Consider the following 23,336-nt stretch of genomic DNA (forward strand, 5'->3'; position numbering starts at 1 on the left):
AAAATTCTTAAATATAAATGTATGTCGATTAATTGTGTTACCCTAAGGCTCGTGTTTAAAATATTAATGTCGACCACCAACCTAAATACATATTTAATTTTTTAATTTCTGAGAAACTATATATATTATTATTTTTAAACATGTGATAAATAAATATTTTTAAATCAAATTTAATAAAACTAATTAGAAATACTTTTTCAAATCATATCACAAATTAAATTGATTGATATAATCAATACAAAAGTTTTAATGTAGTTTATGTTTTTAATATAGTTTAGTTTCATTTTGAATAAAAAATAATAAAAGACATATAATACATAAATTATATTTGAATTAATATAAAAATGAATTAAATTCAAATTTAAACTAAATGAATTGATATAATCAATGCAAACAATAAATAAAATTATCATTTATTGCAGTACACATATTTCAATACTCGTGATATATCTTTCTTTTTTTAGAAATGACATTTTGGCGGGAAATTTCTATTTTTGACAAAAACTCTGCTTTTATATATATATAGATATAGATGTTTGGTCTCCCGTTAAATGAACAATCTTTTTTTGTCTTTTTACTTTCACATTTTGTAACAATTTTTTCTAGTATTTATTTTTTATTGAGGGTTTTTTAAAATATTAAATAAATAATGGGTACCTTGCATTTTGCCCTGTTTTCAGCTTAATAATTGTAAAACAATGTATGGATAAGTTTCTGGCCACCTATTGGCTTTGCCCTCTTTTGTTGTATTTACACTCCTTATAAAAAGTTAAAAAGAACATCGAGGAGATGATAGAATATCTTTATTCAATCAACTTTTCGAATTATGGGTAGCATGAACTTGGTCATTGTCATCACAATCTCCTAAAAATTTAAATAAATTTTCTGATCACGTAGACAGTGAAATGGGGGGAAGTATTGCATCAAACATTAACGTTGAAATCTCAAGTTTGAAATAAAGTCTCTTCAAGACGTAATTATAATAAAATTTTGACAAAAATTTGTGTGAAACGGTCTCATGGATCGTATTTTGTGAGACAGATCTCTTATTTGGGTCATCTATAAAAAATATTATTTTTTATGCTGAGAATATTATTTTTTATTGTGAATATCGGTAGGGTTGACCCGTCTCACTGGTAAAGATTCGTGAGACAGTCTCACAAGAGACATGCTATAAAAAATTTCCACCGACTAAAAATAAATTGAATATCAATGTATAGAAATTGGAGATTAAAAAAATTAAAATTCAAGGATTAATTCACGCAGCAACTCACTGTCCAAGTCAGATTCCTAGTTCAAACAAATACCAAAAATGTTGTAGGCCATCAACGTAATAGAGATTTTTATTGCAATGTATACGCGTGAATGAGAAGCATCGCCGATTAGTTTCAGCTAGCATAGAACAACGAAATTCAAAATTAAAGTTTAAAGAAATTTTTTGAACGTGGTGATGTTTTGAGGGAAAAAAAACATAATATTGCTACGAGTTTCATTATCTTGTGACTACGTAAAAAATTTCATTTACTTAAGAAAATACGAATTCTGAATTCAATTTCAGTCGTTTAAACTCGGAACATACAATAAATGCATTGGTTAACCCTTGTGAGTTGGGACAGTCTACTAATAGTGTATTTTTCGTTTACAAAACCGACAATAACAAATATCACAAACAAGTTTTTACAAGATAAAATTCTCTATACCAATATGTAAATCATGCTGGTCGCAGCCAGAACCCGATTATTGTCCGTCCATCAATCAATATGGCTACTCTAATACCATCTGTAATGTAGCATCATATCCATCTTCGTTTCTTAAAGAAACAGGACCATAAAGACGACTATGTTCTCATATCACAGGAATTCGAAGATTATGAATCTATGTTCAAAATTATCCAAAACAAATCTACTCAAAATTGTTGTCGTCGTCTATCAAGCGAGCAGGGGATACTCGTTTTGAATATATTTCATTATCGAAGGAAATTTTAGGCAGCAGACTGACCGGGGTTCTACCTTCTAAAGTTCTCATTAACTTTGAGCATGGCTTTTGCAGAGGCTTCAAATTTAAGGAGTTATTCTCAGCATCTCTGCTAGGAACGATCAATGGCAATGTTTTGTTGTGTTTATATGACAATATTGTTCTTTGAGGGAGAGCTTTTCTCAGATTGGTTCGGTTTGTATGTCCATCCGTCTCCGTTGCCTTTGGTCTAATGGTTGATTCAATTGGGGCAAGTTTCCCATCCACTTGATTTGTAAATACAAATGATACCTGCAAAATGTACTTTCAAATGCCAATTCCTTGAAATGGAAATCAAATGAACAAATAACTAACGACAAAATTCTCACCTCATCGCCTGCTGAAGCCTGGAATATACGATCAGGTACAGATGATGGAACATGATGATGCCCCCATTGAGCTAAATCCTCTTCCTTTGGAGTTCCGACCTTGAGATCGAATATTTTGTCAAATAAAAGAGCATTAGTTACACCTAAAAACCCAATGCAATTGTATTTGCTAACCTGTTTCTCATGATTTTTCAAATTATGTAAGCAGCCAGCAATGCTTGCAAATCCCCCTATATCCTCGTCCTCAGGCTGACTGCCATCATTTGAATAATCAAACTCGATCTCATTTTGTTTGCAACGGTAGCAGCACATCTTTTCATGAATTTCCGAGCTATGTAGGTGTAACATAGGTTGGAGGGAAAGAACTTTTCATCAATATAAACTATAGGAAAGATAATTACTTTAATCGCCGCATAAATTATAGGAAAGATAATTGCTTTAATACCTGTGAAAAAAAGTAAAACAAGAAAAAAAGGAAATGTCTGTTGTGTGCTTATTTTTTCTTGAAGGTTAAAACAGTTGCATCATCGCCTCTAAATGTTCTCCCATATAACTTACGTACCAAAGATGACATATAGTAAACCATTAATGGATTTTTCACTTGACACAAGATATGATGTAACAATTGGCTTGCAGATGGTTAACTGTTGACATTTGCTAGGTGTTTTAACATTAGAGGGCCATCATTCTGCTTTAATTTTGTTTAAATTTTCATGGAAATCTATAATCCAAGAGATATTATATTCATGAAATCAGAATGGTACCCACATGCATATGGGGGAAAAAAAAGAATGCTACCCACGTAAATTCAATAAGCGTCAGGTTTAACTTTTTCATTAACAGAACTTTTAAAAAGGACACACCTCACACTCTCCTGAAAGGTGAACAAGTCACGTAGATCTTCTGTTGATACCAAATTTCCCTGTGATAAGCCAAGCATATCATTGAAAATAAGAGCAATGACACGTTACATACAACTTATAATGAAATCCAACCGGAAAACATGCCTTCTCTGAATCCACATGCTCTTGCTGTATCACTTTCTGAAGCCCTTCTTTCGACATCTGGCGCTGGTATACCTACAATTTTTTTTTGAACAAGTCATATATGAAAAGGAAAATGCATCAAGAATTTGCTGCATCAAACCTTCTCTTCTATGGTTCCAGCACTTAAAAATCTATAAATGTAGACTCTCTTCTTCTGCCCATCCCTCCAGACCCTTGCTGCAGCCTGCAAAGTTTAGAGAATTGGAGAATAAAGCTCATTTCAAATTCTACATGGTAGTAATATCTTATAATCAATAAAGGCAGGCTATGAATAATGATCGTTAGTATAAAATGACTGTTTACTTGTTTATCATTGGCAGGATTCCAATCAGGATCAAACAGAACCAGCCGGTTTCCACCAATCAAATTAAGACCGCAACCTCCAGCTTTGCTACTCAAGAGGAATACAAACTCATCCTGAGAAACATAGTTTTGTGATTCAACCTTGAAACAAAGCATACTTACATGACCAAAAGCTTTAAGGACAATTCACCTACCTTTGATAGATCATTGAAACAATTAACCAGCTTTTGTCTTTTGCTGATTGATGTAGACCCGTCGAGCCTTAAAAAAGGATATCTTCTTTCACGGCATAATTGAGCAAAAAGGTCCAATGTCTGAGGGAGGAGAACAGAACAAGATAATGTATACTTAAAGAGTTAACGGGTGTAAAAGTTTGTAGGTAAAAACAATAGTTGTAAAAATCTTTGATTTGGTTTGACAAGCATCCAGAGGTCAATTGATGCACTCAAAATAACATTAAGCTCGTATATGTCAAACATTTTAATGCAGACTTTACATTCAAAAAATTATGACACAAAAACATATCTGCCTGCACTATTAAAACTCAGTATCAGCACAAAACAATGAGCAATGTCTAATGAAGTTCCACCACAAACCCAACACATCAACCAGAGACGAAGAAAATTAAACCTGTGTGTGTGTGTGTGTGTGTGTGTGTGTGTGTGTGTGTGTGTGTGTGTGTGTGTGTGTGTGTGTGTGTGTGTGAAAGTAGTTTTAGAATTTTATCATAAATGTTAAACATGTATTAAAGAAATAAAACTATTTTATGTTTATGATTTAGAAAATTGGTATTCTTTGGAAAAATTAAAAATATATATATATAATATTATCTTTAATATGTTCAAGTTAATTTGATAAAAAAAATTTATTAGTTTAAGAATTTATCAAAATTTGTGGAGGACATAGAGGGAATTTAAGAAAATATACAAGGATATTTTTTAGAAATAAAATGTTAAAATAAGATCTTTTCAAAAAATATTTGAGATCACCTAACTTTTTTAAAAACAGATTATAAGCTATCAAACAACTTATTTTGACAACTTATAATATGTTTGCAAAAACTTTTGCTGAACATATTTTAAGTTGCTCTCCCCCACCAATCTCAGACTACATAGTGAAGATCAGTAGCTATCTTTCATAAAAATATAAACATATCTAAGAGGGGTTAAAATGATGATCTCCATTTGTTAGCACCACAACTGATATCTGGTGGAAAATTGAAGCTGAAAAATCATTTGAGATTTTGATGGTCCTCAACTGAGAGATGAAGAATAAAATGCAACAAGAAGTTATGTTGATAAAATAAATTACAGAATCAATTAGTTAACCAAGGTTGTAATTTGTTACCTGTGTGTAATTTGAAACTAGGACAATTCTATCATCTGTTCTTTGACGGAGTTGAGCAAGTAATCGAGCCAAGACGTGCATTTTTCCTGATAGTTCAACCCAAATCCCATCGCCACCTGCCCATGATCCGGTTCTGATAGAACATTGTAGAAATACTTTTAAAATTTCGTTCAATTATAAAACATTAAATTTGAACAGGCAAGATTCACCTTCCAGAGAAAATTTCTGCTGGAAAGAAACGCAGACAGTCCTCAAACCCTGACGCCCCGGAACTCCCACTCTTTATCGTGTCATATATTAGCTTCAAGTTAAATTTTTCTGGAATGAGTGAACGTTTAAAAAGATAACAGCATCAAAAAGAACCAAACAACAAAAAGGGAAGATATAATTCAAATGGTCAGAGAAAAATATAATGAAACCAAGCATTTCATGTTTGACAAAATATTTTCACTCATCACAGGGATTAACAGATGTAGGTGATAAAACTAAGAAGGCTCAAAATCTTGTTCTGTAATTGGTCCATTCTGTGCTTAAGAAGACAACGGCAATAACATGCAAGGATATATAAAACAAGAGTTCTAGAGACCACTGAGTTCGTAAATACTTCTGATCGACGATATCAAGCAAGAAGCATGATTCTCATTTCACAGTACAACAACATAAAATGAAGCAAAACTCACTTTTATGAGTAACAAATTAAAACCGCTGCTCCAAATAAAGATGCTCCTTTTCTTCTATCATATGAGTTTCCTTGAGATTTTGGGTGTCTGATATTTGGTTAAATTTGGTGCTATAAACCTCTAATGGGACGGTTGCAGTGATATGAATGTAGTGATATCCTCCACTCGCAATATAAAATGTTCAGTTGTCTCGTTTATAAACAGAGCAGACACATGCTATCCAAAACTAGTAGAGAATAAATATGTTAATGCCCTTTTAAGTTTGACTATCAACATACACAAATGACTGAACTGTGTCATTCCTCGGGGACATGTACTCGTGTATTTTTTTACCACAATATTTTTTGTATCACATTGCAATCTGAAAAACATAGTAAACAAGAGTTCAGATTTTTAATTGCAGCATCACTTGAAACAAAATGTGCATAATCCATGTTTCATACAGTCATATAAGTGCACCAAGCAACTGATGTATCAACAAAGTTCTGTTATTCATGAAACACTTCAGCATCTTTTGATTTGACAAAATAAATTTATGCCCAACAAGGATTTGTCCTTTCCAGTCCATAAAAAAGATTAAGCTCAATAAGTTAAAAACTTAAAAAGACCATCTTCCAATAACAGTATACCTTTGGGTGATTGCATAACTTCTTGAGAGCTGTTATATAAGCTAATATCTTTGATTGTTTTGCGTCTTCTGAAATAGCTCGTTTAACCTATACTTAAAAGTTTGGAATGTTAGAATTATCTCATTGTTAGGAAGAACCATAAGCTTAAGCATACTGGCATGTGCAAATATATAGAAGGAAAATGAAAATTACATTTTTTGAATGTATAAAATGGTTGTAGAGCTCAGCTTGTAGAGTCGTCAACTTGCAGCACACTACTTCAACCATCTGAAGGGAAAAATAGATACTTTGAATGATGATCATGCCAACACACCAAGATGAAGATGTTTACTTCAAAAAGGGATTTTCAGCAAACCCAGAATACTTTCTATGGGAAATATTGAACTTACTGCCAGAACTTAATTTGGGAACTGAATAGGTTCACAATGTCGGCCTAAAGCGAAAGCAAAATTCATAAAGTGGTCTGCATTAGATCCTATGAGAAGCTGAGATTCAATGGAGCTAATTAGGTAAGTCAAAGTTATGCATTCTCACTATTAATATGGTACTACATAAAGAGAATAACCTATGTGTTAGTAAATTAATTAGCTAGATTTGTCTCAACAACAATCAAAGAAATCACGTACACGAAACAGAATTCCTTCCTACACTGACTGTAATATACCTTCCAAAAAGAGTGCGGAGTAAATGGAAATATTTCAATAAACATTTCCAGACTGAGAAAAAGAAGAGAGCGAGTGGGAAGAAACGTCCGTAAACCCTGATGAGCATTAGTCATCTAGCAGACCCATCACAGAAATAGTTCAGATTTTTTCAGAGGAAAAAAAATAGTTAAGCAACGAGTGCCTTTGGCTTCCAATAGTTGAACTGCAGTAAGAGGTGGAAGACGATATGTGGTTCCATTAATAAACAACACAATGGTAAACAAGAAGGGATGATAAAACTGAAATACCTTAGGTGGTAAGTGGTTAGATAGTAGAGAATTAGTCCTCCGCAGTATAAACTGAAAACCAAGCAGTGAACATTTGTGAGGAATTAAAGCCATATGGTATATATTTAAAAAAAAAAAGACATGGTATTAGTATATCACATGTCAGTATAAACCCGTTTCTCAGTTCTGACAGTGAGATATCTTAAAAGAAAGTATGGAACTTAAACAAGATTGTGTTTCAATGGAAAAAAATCATATCGAGACATAGTTACCTGATTTACTTTGGCACTTAACTCTGCGGATCTCTCTGAACCGAGCCTTTTCTCTTCTTCAGTAGCTGTGGGCTCTCTGCCGGACACAATTGGCATCTTCAGGACGTACACGGAAAACCCAATATTATGGAAAAAACCATAAAAGGGTATCTTCCACTACTAAATTCCAAACACCCTATGTACCTACCTCATAATATCGTCGAAAATATGCAGCATTGCCCAAGACTCCAGGATTTGTGAAATTAACCATGGCGTAGAACTCCTCAAGATCATTCTGAGTTTGGATAATAGGAAAGGAACAATTGATAAATAAAACAAAAAAATTAATGAGAAATAAGTTATATTTTTCCTCACCTGTATCGGAGTCCCTGACAATAGAACGCGGCGTTTGCAGGATAAAGCAGCTAATGCCTGGTCCAGAAGGTTGTGAAGGTATCCAAATTTACACATTTATCATGAACCCATCCTACTAAAACTACAATAAATGAAAAATGATGCATCTTACTCGATTGGTCAGTGTTTGATCATTCTTTAGCCTGTGGGCTTCATCACAGATAAGCAGATCACATGATCCACTTTGATTGAATTTTGAAGAATGTATTCGAAACGTCTCATAAGAGATGATCAATACCTGTTAGAAAGCCTGTTGATGTGGTGCTTCTTTCTAATAATTCAGAATGCACCAAAAATTACCTGTAAAGGGTTGAAAGGATTGGTGAAACCATCGATTCCACTGATGACATCTTCTCGAGTACTCTCACATAGAGCAACAAGCTTTACTCGCTCCCCAACCCATTTCTTGATTTCAGCTTCCCAGTTACTCACTAGACTGGTGGGAGTCACAATTATTACTTTCTTTGCCATTGGTTTCCCATTGAATCCTTGATGAAGAAGAGTATAACATAGCGTGATTGACTGTAAAGTTTTCCCTAAACTGCACAGTAAAAATGCAATATTGGAATAGAGAGGACATGCATGGGTATGTGCTAACTTACTTTTCACTTAAAAGCTGGAAACAGCATTACAAGGGTTGCAGAACTTTTACCCCATATCATCAGCTAAGATGCACCCATTTATGTTGGCATCACTCAAAACACCCGAGACACAATCAAACATGAACTGCACCCCTTCTCTGCAAGTGAAAATCAAATGCATCTTCCAATCAAGTAAAAAAGTGAAATCACCAGGATAAATTCGTTGTCAATGCAATTTGTTAAGATGATATCAAAAAGATTTATAACGGGGAAAGCCACAGACATAAAAGACAACATTCAGAGTACACAATTTACAAGCATTAAAATCAGTAGTATCATAGTATTACCTATCCAATTGAACAAATGCAAAACAGAACTTTAATGAACATGAGATCTTTTCGAGAACATATTGAAGATCGAGAGTCAAGATCCCACCATTGAACGAAAAAAATATCAGTTAAATTTACTAATTCAAGAATTTTTAGCTACGCATTCTAAAGGTACTTAACAAAAAGTGTACAATATTTTTCAACTATACCTTTGATGGGGACGGAGATACTTTACGAGCATGTGATCTACCATTATAGACACCAAGTCACTGTCTCTTTCATTGGATATCTCGGGCTGCCATAACACCAAAGGCTCAATTCCTGGAGGCAATGATGTGCTCTCCTCTAGATCTTCTTTCTCAATAGTTATGGGGATATGAAATTTGTTAGTGATGTTAATGAGGACAGGTCTTGTAGATCCCCATGGGACAAACCTCTTACGAGCCAAAAGCTTGCGTGTCAGTTCTTTGTTGTCAGAGTAACCAGTGGAAGAGGGAGGCTTAAAAGGCATCCGTAAAGAAGCCTCTGCATCTTTCACTGAATATATTCTAGGAAATAGAGACTGTCTTTTCACTTCTATGTTCCCTCTGTGCAACAACAATGTATGACATGACTTAAATCACCCATAACAGTGGAACTTTATACACTCAAACCAGCATGTCGCTAATGTTTCAAAAAAATTTCATACCAAATTTCACTTGTAAGAATAAGTAACTCAGATACACAAACACACACACACACACATGCATCTGCAAGATAACCAATTAAAAGGTAATTATTGAGTATGGACAACACTAAATGAATGGTCTCGGTGGCCATCAGGTATGCCGCCATTCAAGTTCTATTACAATACTTTGGATCGAGAGGAGGAGCCACTCTACATGATTTCAAATTGAAGAAATTAACATGATGATTTACAGAAAACCACAACCATTCCCCATATTCAGTTCTATTTTTCCACTTATCAGCCACTAATACAAGTTCCAACTTACTCGTGCTCTCTCATAAGACGGAAAATAGCCATCTGACTCCTATTCCATCCAAAAAGGTACTTGGTTACTTGTGAAGCATTTTTGCTAACGAAACACGAGAATCAATACTAAATCACATCACACATGCAAACCCTGGATTAATTATGCATATTGATCAGACCTTAATGTATCCTAAGTCACTGAAAAATGAATCCGGAAAGATTATACCCAGAGGACTACAAATATGTAGGCGACGAAGTTAATTAACTGAAACAAATTGATTTTACTCGCAACAAACAATATAACATAACAGCGAACCTTACTAGGGCGGCTACGTTTTGCGACTTCAATTCACAATCCAGTGAAGGAGATGAACGGACAACAGTATTCTCTTCGTCTTCGGCGTCGGCTGTGAGATTGTAATCAGATTCAGACTCTGCTGAATCGCTGTGCGAGAGATATTCGCTTTCAAGTTCCATCTCTTGAGTTCTCTCTCTCTCTCCCTCGCCAGCTTTAAACTCACAAAGCTTGGCGGTAAAGCTTTGCTTGTCCCCAATCGGAATTTTAAAAAATAATGATTTTATAATTGCATTTATAGTTTTATTTTATTTCTTCATCTCAATCTTTTGTTAGTCATCATTTTCAATTTACATTTTCGTCGTTCTAAAAAAATAATTGATGGTTACAATAAAATATACATAAAAACTCTTATGACATCATCTCACGAGTCAATTTTGTGATATAGATCTCCAACCCGACTAAACTAATAAAAAATTATTATTTTTTATGATAAATATAGGTCAGATCAACTCATTTAATAAATATAGATTTATGAGATTGTATCACAAAAAACACACTCTAACATACACACACATATATATATACGTCTATTATTACTGCTCTAACAAACTAACCAAGTAGCACATTTAACTGCCAAAAAAGTTTGTAATGTACGTTGAACTGTTATATTACAATATAGAGTTTATATTTACTTTAGATCTGTCACTTGATTTGAAAAAATTAAAATGTTTGTATTTCAAAATCTAACATACATTAAGATGAAACACGAGAAAAAAACGTGAATTATATTGTAAGACACAATTTCTTAGAATTATTTTTTTCTGTACAATGGCCATATTCGATCAGCAGCTTGTTCTAGCAATGTACGTCGGAGAAATTGTGGACTGCCCTATTTGTTTGTTTGTCTGGTCCATCAATGAAGAAGCAAACAGCACTTACCACTCTTTATTGCGAAACATTTCGAAAGTTCAAGTGTGACTGACGCAGAGAATATAGATATTGGACTATATATGTTTGGTTTTATGCCGGACTGGATTTTAAACAAATAGGTTGAGTTCGTATCTTAATGAAACATGACTTTATTACTCATGAAATTTGCACATACTTGTCGCTTAGCATGTGGCCTGGGCTAGTCTTATTGTAATTTCTAGGAATTTTAGCTGTAAACGTGAATGTGGATGACATGATAAACATTATGTATCGGAATCGTGATATTCTTATCTGCTTAGTTATATGCACATAACATTTTTGGACGAGTTTGGAATAAATCTCCGTTGAGCGATTATATGTTATGACATATCTCGTATGAATACAACGATTCATTGTAATTTTTTAAATAAAAAAAACATTTTATTTTAAAAAAAATATTATAAAAACTTGTTTTTTAGTAAATATATATTTTATATAAACAATTTATCAAAAATTTAAAACTAATTTTAAATGATTATATCACTCATAACATTGTAAATTTAAAACTATTATAAATTAATTAATCATTTCAAAAAAAGTTTTAGATTTTATTATTATAATATCTTAATATGAAAAACATCAACCAAAATAGGGAAAAATAAATAAATTAACGCTTTAATGCATACAAATTTTAACAAGTATTCATTTTCTTAGTACCTGATTTATGCATTTTTATATTTCAGATACATATGCCGTGTAAATTCTCAATATGTAAGAAATATATTGAGTGGAAATTAACCTCGCAATGTAGTATATGCGATGAATGAGTCGTTCAAAATAGTTCAAAACCCACTTGTAACAAATTCTCTCCCCGGACTCAAAAAAAAAAAAAATCCCACCTGTAGCAATTAAATGTTCAAGGAATGAACGTTCCATCAATCTAAAAATCAAGGTTTTCCATCAATCTAAAAATCAAGGTAACACCAAAATTTGACAAACATTGGACTACATAACATCACATCATATACGTGAAAACTGAAACACTTGGAAGTGCTACCTATGTAATGATACAAGGAATTGAATATCCAAATAAATATGATGGGGATAGTTTACTGATTTAATTTAACCAATAAATCATAAGAACTAAACTGCAAGATATGTGGTAAATTGCACCAAGCAGACACATTTGTCTTCGAGTGTGATTCCAACTAGTCCTCATCTTCTGAATCTGTGCAAGGATATACCAGTATTAGTAGATCTTGATGAATAATCTTTATCTAAAGAACAAACAAGAACTCACGGCTACACACTTGGAATCGGGTAGGTATACGGAAGGAAGAATCAAGATATATGATACAATTTCTAACAGTCAAATGCATAGAGTGCGACTGACACGCAAGACCCAAGTCATTAGACTCTAAAGATACTTGAAGGGTCAACCCAACTGAGTGACAAATCGTCATCTGTAAACGGGAACTTATATTTTAACAGGATTTGAAAATTCACAAGCATTGGGACGAAGGGAAAACTCACATTCGATTTGCAGGCGAGTGAATTATTAAATACATGTTTGAATCAACGCTTACCTGATCGTATATCTTCCCCGACTTTTCCTTTATTTTTCAGCTGTCGAGTGATCATTGACCAAATGAGGATCCACCAGTAGATGTGAAAAACAAGCAGGGTCAATAACATTGTATTGAAGACATAGTATATCATCATCATGTAAGGCTCCGATAGTCTCAAGAATTCGCATGAATAGTAGCTGAGGAATGGCAACAACAAATTGATAAGGAGTACTTATCAAGAAGGCAAACTGAAACAGTAGCTCTATCCATATTAGAAAAACTCAAATATCACATATAATTTCCATAAAAATTATAAATTTCAACTCCATCCTAAGATTCACGAAGACCTATGACATCAAAATACAATTCCTTCACTAGAAGAGAGCAACTTCTCGTTAACAAAAAATTGCAGTAAGAATTTAATTATCAACCTTGATGATCTTATGACCCAAAATGGAAAGATGATGAGCCTCAGTAAAAGCCATGACAAGGCAAAAAAACCAAAGCATATGCTAGCTCCAAGTTCGTTCTCTGAATATTTAAAAACTTTGGCAGCTTCAAGGAATACATCACTGGCATCATGCAGAGCCAGAATCACTGCTCCTATCCGAAAGAACCTGTAACAGTGCAAATCAAATTAGTCAACATTGTCTTTTTAAGAATAAATCATCAGCATGTGTAGCTCCGAGTATATGTATGTCGTTATCTAATAAATTAGTTTTCTTCTGTACATTTTACCTATGAAATCCACAATAATGTGATAAAATGGCCATTCCATTCAGATATGCAGGCACTAATTTCTGTTAGTAACTTGCGTGATTGTCACTAGCTCTTTCATATTCAAAAGTATTTTAATAGGGATAAATACCAATACTCTTAGGTCCGTTTAGTTGGGTTGATGGGACTGCGTGAATAAATAATATTGTGATTATTGAAACATTTAAGTAGGATGTGAAATAGTATGAATAAATAATAATATGTTTGGTTTGATTAATTAAAATTGGGATAGGATAGTAAATTACAATTTTATCATTTTCAATGATTAATAACTATAAATAAAAGAAAGATATGGTTTATATGGAGCATAATATTGTGATTTTGTATTCAATTATTGTTTGATTGATGTGGGACAAATAATTGATAATTTCATTCATGTGGGATAAATAATCAAATACATAAAATTGCAACCAAACATTTAATAGAATTGGACATCCAACCAACCAAAATATAATATTAATATCCTAATATACATGATCAAATTAATCTTTTACATACTCATTCTCATAACTATCAATGTTTTCTTTCAATTGTATAATGATCTTAATTTTTGTTGGAATAAATTACTAATAAAAAATAAAATTACTAATTAAGACATAATTAAAGAGTTGTTGATTAAACATTATTAAGTAATTGATTAATTGAAGATCAATATGTTGGGATCCGCCAAATTTAAAATGAATCAATCAATCTATTTCAGATTACATTATCCCGAAAATACAACTAGACGAGTGATATTACCGATAAGATTGAGTTCAGATCTTCTGAACTAGTCTGGATGCAGCCTATTAATGGAAGTTGATTTCATTTGTTTCCTACCGCTTTTCCTCAATTTCTCTCTCTCGAGTTCTAGTTATACCTTAGGTTTTTAGCTAGTTTCTAGGGAAATTTGGTGTCGGGAAGTTTTCGGAGCTAGCGTCGATTCAAGGAGACGTCAATGAACTAGGACACGTAGATCGAGACGTCATCAGTGGCTGACGATGGACATAAGTATAATCCTAAAGCCTTAACTAGTGATTTAAAGATCAATAGGAAGAAATTTGAAGCATGTTTAGTGATCATGGATCTTGCTTGATGGTGATTTCGGCATGTTGGTATTGTCTAGGTTCAGATAAGTAGACATTCTGTCATATTGTTTTAGTGAGGTACGTGATATACTGACTAAGATATTCAAGCGTACTATACACACTTATATGATGCATATTTATTTTTTGCACGATACATGTTTTACTGCTTTAACATATTATGCACGACATATCACGTCGAGCCTGATATCTTTTGAGATGTACCTCGTTTGTTGGGGGCCGCTCAGCCATGTTCTATATTATAGACGGTTGGGTATCGAGAGCTATTGTGCCCGACGGGACCCGTGAGCTCTGATGACCCTGGACATTGTAGGTCAACATCTTGATGATAAGTGTGGGACCAACTCATGTCTAGGACATATCATAGACTACACGATCAGGCGTCTCTAGACCGAACATGAGATTCTTAACTTGATCTTTTATATTTGAGCATATTGCATTTCACATGCATCATATTAGTTTGTATACTCGTACATTCTCGTACTGGGCAATTTGCTCACGTCATTGTTTTCATCTTGGACACCTCATTCCATGGGGCATGTCTTAGGTTGGACGGTTCGGATAGCCAGGGCAGTGGCTAAAGCAGTTTGATTTTCGGTTGTGATCCAGTGGAGATTTTATTTGGTTTCTTGTATTCTCGTGCAGGATTATGATTTCGATATGGTTGTATTAACGTTTAAGACTGAGATTATTGTTTTATTTTCGTTTGAGTTGTAAGATGTGATCTGTCGTGCATAATATGTTAAAGCAGTAAAACATGTATCATGCAAAAAATAAATATGCAGCATATAAGTGTATTGTGAACGGTTGGGTATCGAGAGCTACAGTGTCCAACGGCACCCGTGAGCTCTGATGACCCTGGACATTGTACGTCTACATCTTGATGATGAGTGTGAGAGCCAAAACATATCTAGGACATATCAGATACTACACACTCAAGCGTCTTTAGATCGAGCATGAGATTCTTGACTTGATCCTTTATATATGAGCATATTGCATTTCGCATGCATCATATCACTTTGTATACTCGTACATTCTCGTATTGGACGATTGTCGTCGCATCAGTGTTTTTATCTTGAACGCCCATTCCATGGGACAGGTCTTAGGTTGGACGGTTCGGACAGCCAGGGCAGTGGCTAAAGCAGTTGAATTTTCGGTGGTGATCCACTGGAGGTTTTATTTGGTTTCTTTTATTCTCATGGAGGATTATGATTTTGATATGGTTGTATTAACGTTTAAGACTGAGACTATTGTTCTGTTTTCTTTTGGGTTGTAAGATGATTAAGTTATTTGGTTTCCGCCGTTTAATTGATCAATTTAATTATATACGCTTATTAGTTTGTTAGCAGTGGCTCGAGCAAGAGCACTACAAATTGTCAACGTTTGATATTCCACCACATTTATTTGGCTAATATGTATCGATAGTGATTCCAATTTCCAAAGATCGAGATTTCCACTGCACTGATTTGGCTAATAAGTATAGTCGCTGCAAAAAAAATCACGACAAAATTTCCAACAAAATATTGTTATCATCAATCATTCTTCCGTATAAATGTTCATTTTTTCAGTCTTTGATTAGTTGGTTATTGTTGGATGCCTTCTATTGGAAACTAAGAAACCTTCCCGACTTCAGCAATCATATGCAGCAGATAAAGAAAAAAAATACCTCGTCATGTATGAATAAGCTATCAGGATCACAGTGACGGCATGATGAGACATCATTGACAAAGAAATCCTTCCGTCGTGTTTCCCAAGTAAGGAGGGCAGCAATACTATAGATATAGAACCCACATTGGCACATGTAAATAAGTTTCAATGAACACCTGGAACAATCAATCCAATGTTAATCTAAATGCAAAGGACATTGCTATTAATAGCTTATAGCTTCCATAGCTCAAGGCATTCAATCATGACATTTATGCAATCGAATGGAGATTATTTATAGCAGTGACATCAGAAGAGTATTTGTACACGGAGTCACGGGCTGACAAACAACTTGTTTTATATATGAGCAAAATCTCTGGACTCCACTTCAGTCATTCAAGAGTAAACACAAACACACACACATGCAATTAAATCGCATAAAATTAACAGAAATACAGATAGTACGGCAATACAACACCGTCGGAGAGATACATTGTTTTGTGATCGAGCAGATGTCATACGAAAATCCTATTAAAATGCGTGAAGACATTTTAAAGACAGAAAATTTCTCCTTCCTATCACTCAAAAAATAAAGCGAGATGCAAACTGATTGCTACAGGATCCATGACGAAACATTAACACTTACTTCAGCTCTTGATCAGGCCAGCCTCTAAAGTACTCCCTCACGTCGCTGAACCAGGATTCATGATAGGTACTTGACAAAATACAAAACTCGACAGTGGCATAATAGGTTAGTTTCCACATGGACTCTGAACATTTCCCTATTTTAGCCTTTGCAGCCTCGTTTATTTTTAACATGGGGGATCCTCTATTCAACAACCAGAACGCCAGCCGCTGCAATATATGGAATCATTCATGTACCCTAAATTTTTTATCAATGAGCAGTGATATCAGCAGCACCAAGAATTATCTGAGATTACTGGAATCAGTCCTATTCAGATTGTGTGATCCTAGTATGCTCATAACAATGCCATTGGTACCCAATTTTCACATGTATCCCACCTTTGGCACAAAAGTAGATTAAGTAGAATCAGGGCAAACGTTTATTAATGAACAAGATATGTTTTCCTCTTTGTCCAAAAGCCCAGTGTTTGTATGTGATCACAAGCTAAAAAATATATCGCCCTGTATGTATCTTATTAGAGTAGTAACAGAGGATACCAGGACTCCTAAAATTACTCAAAGGACCAAGTTAAGCTGAAACACACAATCTTTGAGATGATCAGTAGCACAACAAAGTACACAGTATTTCCAAACTTTTAATGTTTCATAAATGGACTGCAGACGTCCGAAGAGAGGGAAAGAGGAAGTAAGCGTTGCTCAAGAAATGTCGTAAACATTTGATTTTTCTGAACTTGATTTGACTGCAGTTGTTTTTTAGACAAACTTGGCAGACAACCCCAATAAGTGGTGGGTTGATACGGGTGCTACCCGTCACAATGACAATTGTCTCTCAACATACGACTTCCAACTTGTGATAGTGTTATGTTTTCTCTGAAGTATGTTGATTCATTCATATGAATTGATATTTAAGTCACAAACCTCGAAAATATAACCAAAAGACACCTTTTGGTGGCAAAAATTCATGAAAACTAGCAACTTTTGTCGAACCGCACCGCCAAGCACCTAGGTGCTTCCCTCACAGCCATGGAAAATTGCAGGGCAACGAGCGAGTGCCCACCAAATGTGGCATGGAACAATCTAGGCCGTAGAGGGAGGCACCTATGCACCCAGAGGCCTGGATTGACAAAAAGTTGCGAGTTTCCATGATGTTTTGCTTCCAAATGGTTTCTTTTGGACGAAGGGACACTCATTTGATGAAACAACATGTCCATACTAATTGATATCCTTCAATACATGATCTTGACAAACAGAAAAAACTTTTGCATCAGAATTTTCTGAAAATCATTGCACTCATATTGCTCCTTCTCTACTTCGTTCTTTTCAAATAGAGTATACTCTATTTTTCTAGTCATTCTTCTTGCAAGTTATTGTGTTGTATTTTAGAGAGGAGTCGTATGTTGGAGAAGAATTACCATAAACTGAAGCACCAAGACGGATCAAAATTCTTCTTAAGAATAAAGTGTTTTGACATTTGCTTCAACGCTCTACTTCTTCTGATCCGAGATTTCAGGTACCACCCAACAAACACATACATCATTCACTCATACCCAGAACAACTAAGAGTAGTTGGAATAGATCTAATAAACTATAATTCTTCACATTTTCCAACAGGAGCCCATCTCCTATTAATCGTCACTGCCTTAACGTTTGTATGCTCGTTTCAAGACTTAAATTGGGATCTTGGAACAACTTAAGATGCGAGAACTGGCAGTCCATCCAACATGCAAAATTTTAGAGGACGCCGCAATATTGTTTGTACCAGACAACAGTTACTAAATCTAAATACGTCATGGTGCGAACTAGATGCTGAAACAGAAAGCCAATACAATATTCGTAAACAAGCAACCAAAAGCTAATTGCACCATCCATCAAACCTTATCTTGTTGTCATATTTTCTCAGACGGATGGTCCGCATAACAATTTACTATCCAAATATTCAAAGAATACTAAAAATATCTCCTAAAACCTCTGTTATTGCTCAACTAGAATCACAGTTGGTTAAACAACATTGAACCATAAAACAAAAAATACGCACCCACTAAACGAGATCGAGAAATCTTACACGAAAGATGAATCTGTCAAGGAAGAACCTCGCAGCAACAAATGCAAAAGCGAAATAGATAGCAACGACAAACTGAGAAGCACTGGGGACATCATTCTGCGCCCAGATCGATTCCATGAGATGATTCTCACTTCAACCAAACGAGAACTTCACCAAACAATCAAGCAACTAATCATGACAGCAGTTTTTTGTCAGGACATTCGCTCCTTCACCAATCGAAGCAAAATCTACATACAATAACAATGCAGAATAGCAGAAATCAAAGCGAGTGACGATCTTTCGTCGAAATCTTCCAAGTTCCAGGTCGACTGCGGATAAGAAGAACGAAGGAAAGAGCGTTAACTATTAAATAAGCAGTGTGAGTGAGGGAAGAGACTCAAGAGTGGAGATTCTGAAATATCCCCCCGAGTCTTTTGCACGTTGCCTTGTGTTCTTTTTCAAACTGTTTCATCTATCCGACATTTTTTTTTCCTTCCAGTACAACGTATTTATATTAAAATTTTATATAAAATATAATTATTTTAAAATAATTTTAGTCAGATATAATTTGTGACTTTTTATTTGAGAGTAGGTCTTTTATAAAACGGTTTCACGAATATTTATCTTTGAGACAGGTCAACCCTATCAATATTCACAATAAAAAGTAATACTCTAAGCATAAAAAGTAATATTTTTTCATTGATAACCCAAATAAAAAAATGTCTCACAAAATACAACCCCGGAGACCGTCTCACACAAATTTTTGTCTTTATGTTATTACAATAAAAATAAATTTATTGTGGAGATTTTGATATTTTGTAGGAAAAAATGGATATCTTTCGGACATCAAACGTAGTTGATTCCATGAATCATGTTTTATGATATAGTTTATATTGTAAAAATTTCAATCTCAATGAAATTTTAAAGAGTTCTTACATTTTGCAAAACGAGAATTTGTAATTTTGATCATGCAATTTTTTTTTTAAGATTTTGATATTTTATATTATCAAATTTCAGTGCTAGTTTTGTATCTTCCGATATTTTATAATTTTAGTCATTTTCTTTGGAAATGTTGATACGGTGTGTTATACATGTCAGTGCCTATCTGTATTACATCAGTGTCATGTCATAAAAAAGAATCAAATGAAAATAAAATAAATAAATAAAAAATAATGACTAAAACTAAAATTTGACGACATAAATGAACAAAATTACAAAGAGGTACACATTTCCCTAAAAAATAAATAATATTGTTTGCACATCATTTATGTTATATTTATATAAATCGGTCGGTTCGATTCGATCCGATCGACTAATGAAAAACCCTAGGAATGGTTATGGCTCGTGGGCATAATATCATAAATTTTTTAAAATGTGTTTCATAACACTTGGTATGAGTTAACAAATCTTATAAACAAATAGCAGCAAAAGTTAAGCTGTTTCGTTCCTTGTCACATATATCAATCAAAAACACAAGTCACTTGAATCAATCTTCACTTTCTTCCCTTTCTCTAGGAACTGCACCAAACCTTTCCACCAACAAATCCACAACCAATGGGACCAAATCATCACAAGGCACGCCCTTCTTATAAACATCTCCCAAATGTGAATCACTCCCAATCCTCCCTCCAAGGAAAACATCGGCACCCTCGACTATTTTCCCCTCTTTGTTCCTCGTCATGCATCCCATGAACCCGATATCAGCCACCTGCACTTGCCCGCACGTGTTCGGGCAACCGGTCCAATGCATCCTCACTGGTCTCATGACAGAGACGAGCCTTTGAACCTCCTCGGTTACCTTAGTGCACGTGCTTTCGTCTCTATTATGGCTTGCCCGCAAAATTGGTTCCCAGTGCAAGCCACCAAGCCTTTCATTAAAAGGGGAGGCTCAGGGGAGAACCTGTCCCGAAGGAGGGGCTCGTTGAGCAGTGCCTCGATTTTCGAGTTCTCTACATTTGGGATTATTATGTTTTGTTCAACCGTGAGACGGAGTTCTCCTGATCCATATAAGTCAGCTAGCCGTGCGAGTTCGTCCATGTCATCAGCTTGGACCCGGCCAACAGGTATGTGTATGCCGACGAAGCTATAGCCTTCTTGCTTTTGAGGGTGGACTCCAAAGTAGTCTCTTCTCTCCCAGTTGCTTTGGACAAGATCTTCCGATGATGCTCTCTCTAAATGCAACTGAGGCATCCTCTTCACAACTTCTTCTCTAAATCCTTCAATCCCCTGTGTCATCAAGAAAGTGGAAGTTCAATATTAAGAGAGTCATTATCCTAAACCTATATTATGGAGAGGATTAAAAATACGACACCCCTGGCTTGTGGCCTGGTTAAGTTGGTTCATGGCTGACAACATGCGGCTAAAAATTCAAGAATTTTAGCCAGCCAACTGGTGCAGTGGACTTGACTAAAGCTTCTTTTTGTATTCAATGTAGGAGAAGAGAAATTACAAGAAAAGCTAGAATTACTGACAAGTTCATCAATAAGCCACATCATTCTCGTTTTCTGCCTGTTTCCTCTAAAACCAAGATCTCTAAAAGTTTCGAGTATAGCTTTGCAGATTGGCAGTATATCATCACCAGGAACCCAAGCATCAAGAGGGATCGCCTCAGCACATCTCTTTGGGCTAAAGAACCCGCCAACGAGAATGTTAAATCCGAATTGACCATTTTTCGTGGCTGGCATGTATGCAAGGTCGTTAATGTGTGGATGCTCGTACAAATCGTGTGAGCCTATAACACACACGTTCCACTTTCTCGGCCTGCAGAAGTTGCACCAACAGAGATTTTAGCCTAGAAAACCAAATCCCCTGTACATTTTCAATAAAATCTTTCCAGATGTATTGAATTATGCTTCGAACTAGTACAAACTTACAGGTTGGTAAACGCTGGATTGCCCCGCGAATTAGCAGTAATGAATTGTGAGAGCAGATTGTTATAAGACCTAGTGTCGACGATTTCATGTGGATCAATGCCAGCAAGAGGATTCCCGACCGGGTTCCTCACATTGTCCATTCCACTCTGCAGACTAGTCAATCCAACTGCTTCGAGCCCTTTAAGAATCTCCGGTACATCAGGCAAAACAACGCCACGAATCTGCCAGTTCTGCCTCGTGGTGACGTCCGCACAACCATCCTTCCCATATTTCCTGATAACACTCGCCAGATATCGGACTTGGGCAGTTGTTGATACCCCATTAGGGAGCTTAAGTCTCATCATGAACCGGCCATCTGGTCATCAAGAACACCGAATTTACAGTTCAAGAAACAGGAACATAGTTTCATTATTTAAGATATTTTCAGCAATAGATAATTTTTAGCAGATAAATATAGTGATCAAGGGAAACAATACTTCGATTCAGCGAAAATTAATTCAATCGATGAATCTGAATGTTTGGAGGCATGGTCAACAGATGCAAAAGAAACAAACTTTAGATCTCATAAAGATAAAGTAATCAAACGGAATCAAGAAATAAACAAATAATGTCTCCACAAATCATAAGCTTTTATAAAGAATTTCATAGCTACATATACTCCCGCCAAGAAATTCATAAAACTTTCTCTAAAACGGTCCGCCGATCTTCACCTTATCCACAGATTTATAACATGTAAGATGATTGCTCGAGGAAAACAAAATATCTTGCACCATTATTTATTTTAATTTAAAATCTTAATTATCTAAGTTTTCCAAATAAATTTCTTGGTTGGTCCAGATGGAAACAGTACGGAATCAGAACTTACACTGATGCTTTCTCCTGTGAAAGAGACCGAGCCACTTGAGCCTAATATCAATGTCATCCTTACTGATCTTCGATTTTTCGATTTCTTCAAGTGGGATTTTTGCAAGCTCTTCAATTCCATTCTCCATGAACAATTTCATCGGCTCCTTCTCGATCTTCGCTTTCTCCTGTGGAGATATCCCTTGCCTGAACTTCTCCTTCAGCATAAAATATCCATCCTTCTCTTCAACTCTAGGCTCCAACCTCTCGGAACCGATATCAGCAGCCGATGCCGGTGGAGCCACCGTCTGCGGCGGGATAGCATGAAGCTTAATGCTCTTGAACCTATTATTGCAGCTTGGCAGTGAAGTAACCAAGAATTTGACAGAAAGTGATTCCATAACGTAATGAATATCCAAGAAAAGTAAGAATATGAATGAAGCTTATCGAGGTGGCAGCTGCGGCTGTCGCGAAGGCGGTGGTGGTAGTGTGTGTGTGGTGGTGGGAGGAAGAGGGGAGGTGAGGCCATTTTGTAGGATGGGGGCACCGCGGGGTGAGTTGGACTCTTGAACATTGCTAAAGGTCATTTTTCTATTGCTTAGCTGACGGTTATTGTTATATGACCAAATTGCCCACGTTGTTCCCATTTGTTTAAGCCGTTGTGCCACGTGTCAGTTCCACGATTGTGGGGGTATTCTGGACCTTCCAGGCCTATTAATTTAGGTAATAATTCTTACGCGAGTCAACTTTACCGATATTCACGATAAAAAATAATAATATTAGCATAAAAAGTAATACTTTTTCATGGATAATCCAAATAAAAGATC

At 35.2% G+C, this 23,336-nt stretch overlaps 2 protein-coding genes and 1 pseudogene across 7 annotated transcripts; all 3 read right to left on the bottom strand.

Annotated features, from left to right (window-relative positions):
* Positions 1-1,622: 1,622 nt before the first annotated feature.
* Positions 1,623-12,264, bottom strand: LOC142518290 (protein CHROMATIN REMODELING 25). Of its 6 annotated transcripts, none has more exons than XM_075621055.1 (21): positions 9,288-9,413; positions 9,063-9,148; positions 8,596-8,682; positions 8,244-8,484; positions 8,056-8,181; positions 7,905-7,961; positions 7,738-7,824; positions 7,551-7,646; positions 7,300-7,350; positions 6,540-6,614; positions 6,348-6,434; positions 5,248-5,339; positions 5,039-5,171; positions 3,886-4,005; positions 3,692-3,805; positions 3,489-3,572; positions 3,350-3,421; positions 3,206-3,264; positions 2,517-2,673; positions 2,343-2,441; positions 1,623-2,265 (listed from the first exon to the last, which is right to left on the bottom strand). In XM_075621055.1, exons 2-21 carry the CDS (start codon positions 9,104-9,106, stop codon positions 1,903-1,905), a joined length of 2,244 nt encoding a protein of 747 aa, XP_075477170.1. In that variant the 5' UTR covers positions 9,107-9,148; positions 9,288-9,413; the 3' UTR covers positions 1,623-1,902. The 6 variants fall into 6 exon arrangements, with proteins under 6 accessions (XP_075477170.1, XP_075477165.1, XP_075477167.1 ...); XM_075621050.1 differs by adding an exon at positions 10,143-10,394 and having other exon boundaries at positions 1,624-2,265; positions 7,551-7,626; positions 7,905-7,918; positions 9,063-9,440; XM_075621052.1 differs by adding an exon at positions 12,207-12,264 and having other exon boundaries at positions 1,625-2,265; positions 9,063-9,440.
* LOC142518291 (ceramide synthase LOH2-like) lies at positions 11,974-19,228 on the bottom strand (annotated as a pseudogene).
* A 940-nt stretch (positions 19,229-20,168) lies between these two features.
* LOC142518008 (ferredoxin--nitrite reductase, chloroplastic-like) lies at positions 20,169-23,036 on the bottom strand. The gene is given in 5 exon segments (XM_075620577.1): positions 20,169-20,596; positions 20,599-21,019; positions 21,265-21,553; positions 21,667-22,021; positions 22,532-23,036. Coding segments are annotated over 5 exon segments (1,761 nt in total). The 5' UTR covers positions 22,911-23,036; the 3' UTR covers positions 20,169-20,279.
* Positions 23,037-23,336: the final 300 nt, after the last annotated feature.

This window comes from Primulina tabacum, chromosome 11, assembly GCF_025594145.1.
Source record: "Primulina tabacum isolate GXHZ01 chromosome 11, ASM2559414v2, whole genome shotgun sequence".
Taxonomy (NCBI): Eukaryota; Viridiplantae; Streptophyta; class Magnoliopsida; order Lamiales; family Gesneriaceae; genus Primulina; species Primulina tabacum.

Bases quoted from the DNA above. Each gene is read 5' to 3' on its own strand.
- LOC142518290 (XM_075621049.1), bottom strand. From the start codon at position 10,303: ATGGAACTTGAAAGCGAATATCTCTCGCACAGCGATTCAGCAGAGTCT. The intron at 5,172-5,247 runs GTGAATCTTGCC...ATGTTCTATCAG, and splicing joins GCAGAAATTTTCTCTGGAAG to AACCGGATCATGGGCAGGTG. The intron at 3,573-3,691 runs GTAAACAGTCAT...TAAACTTTGCAG, and splicing joins ATCCTGCCAATGATAAACAA to GCTGCAGCAAGGGTCTGGAG.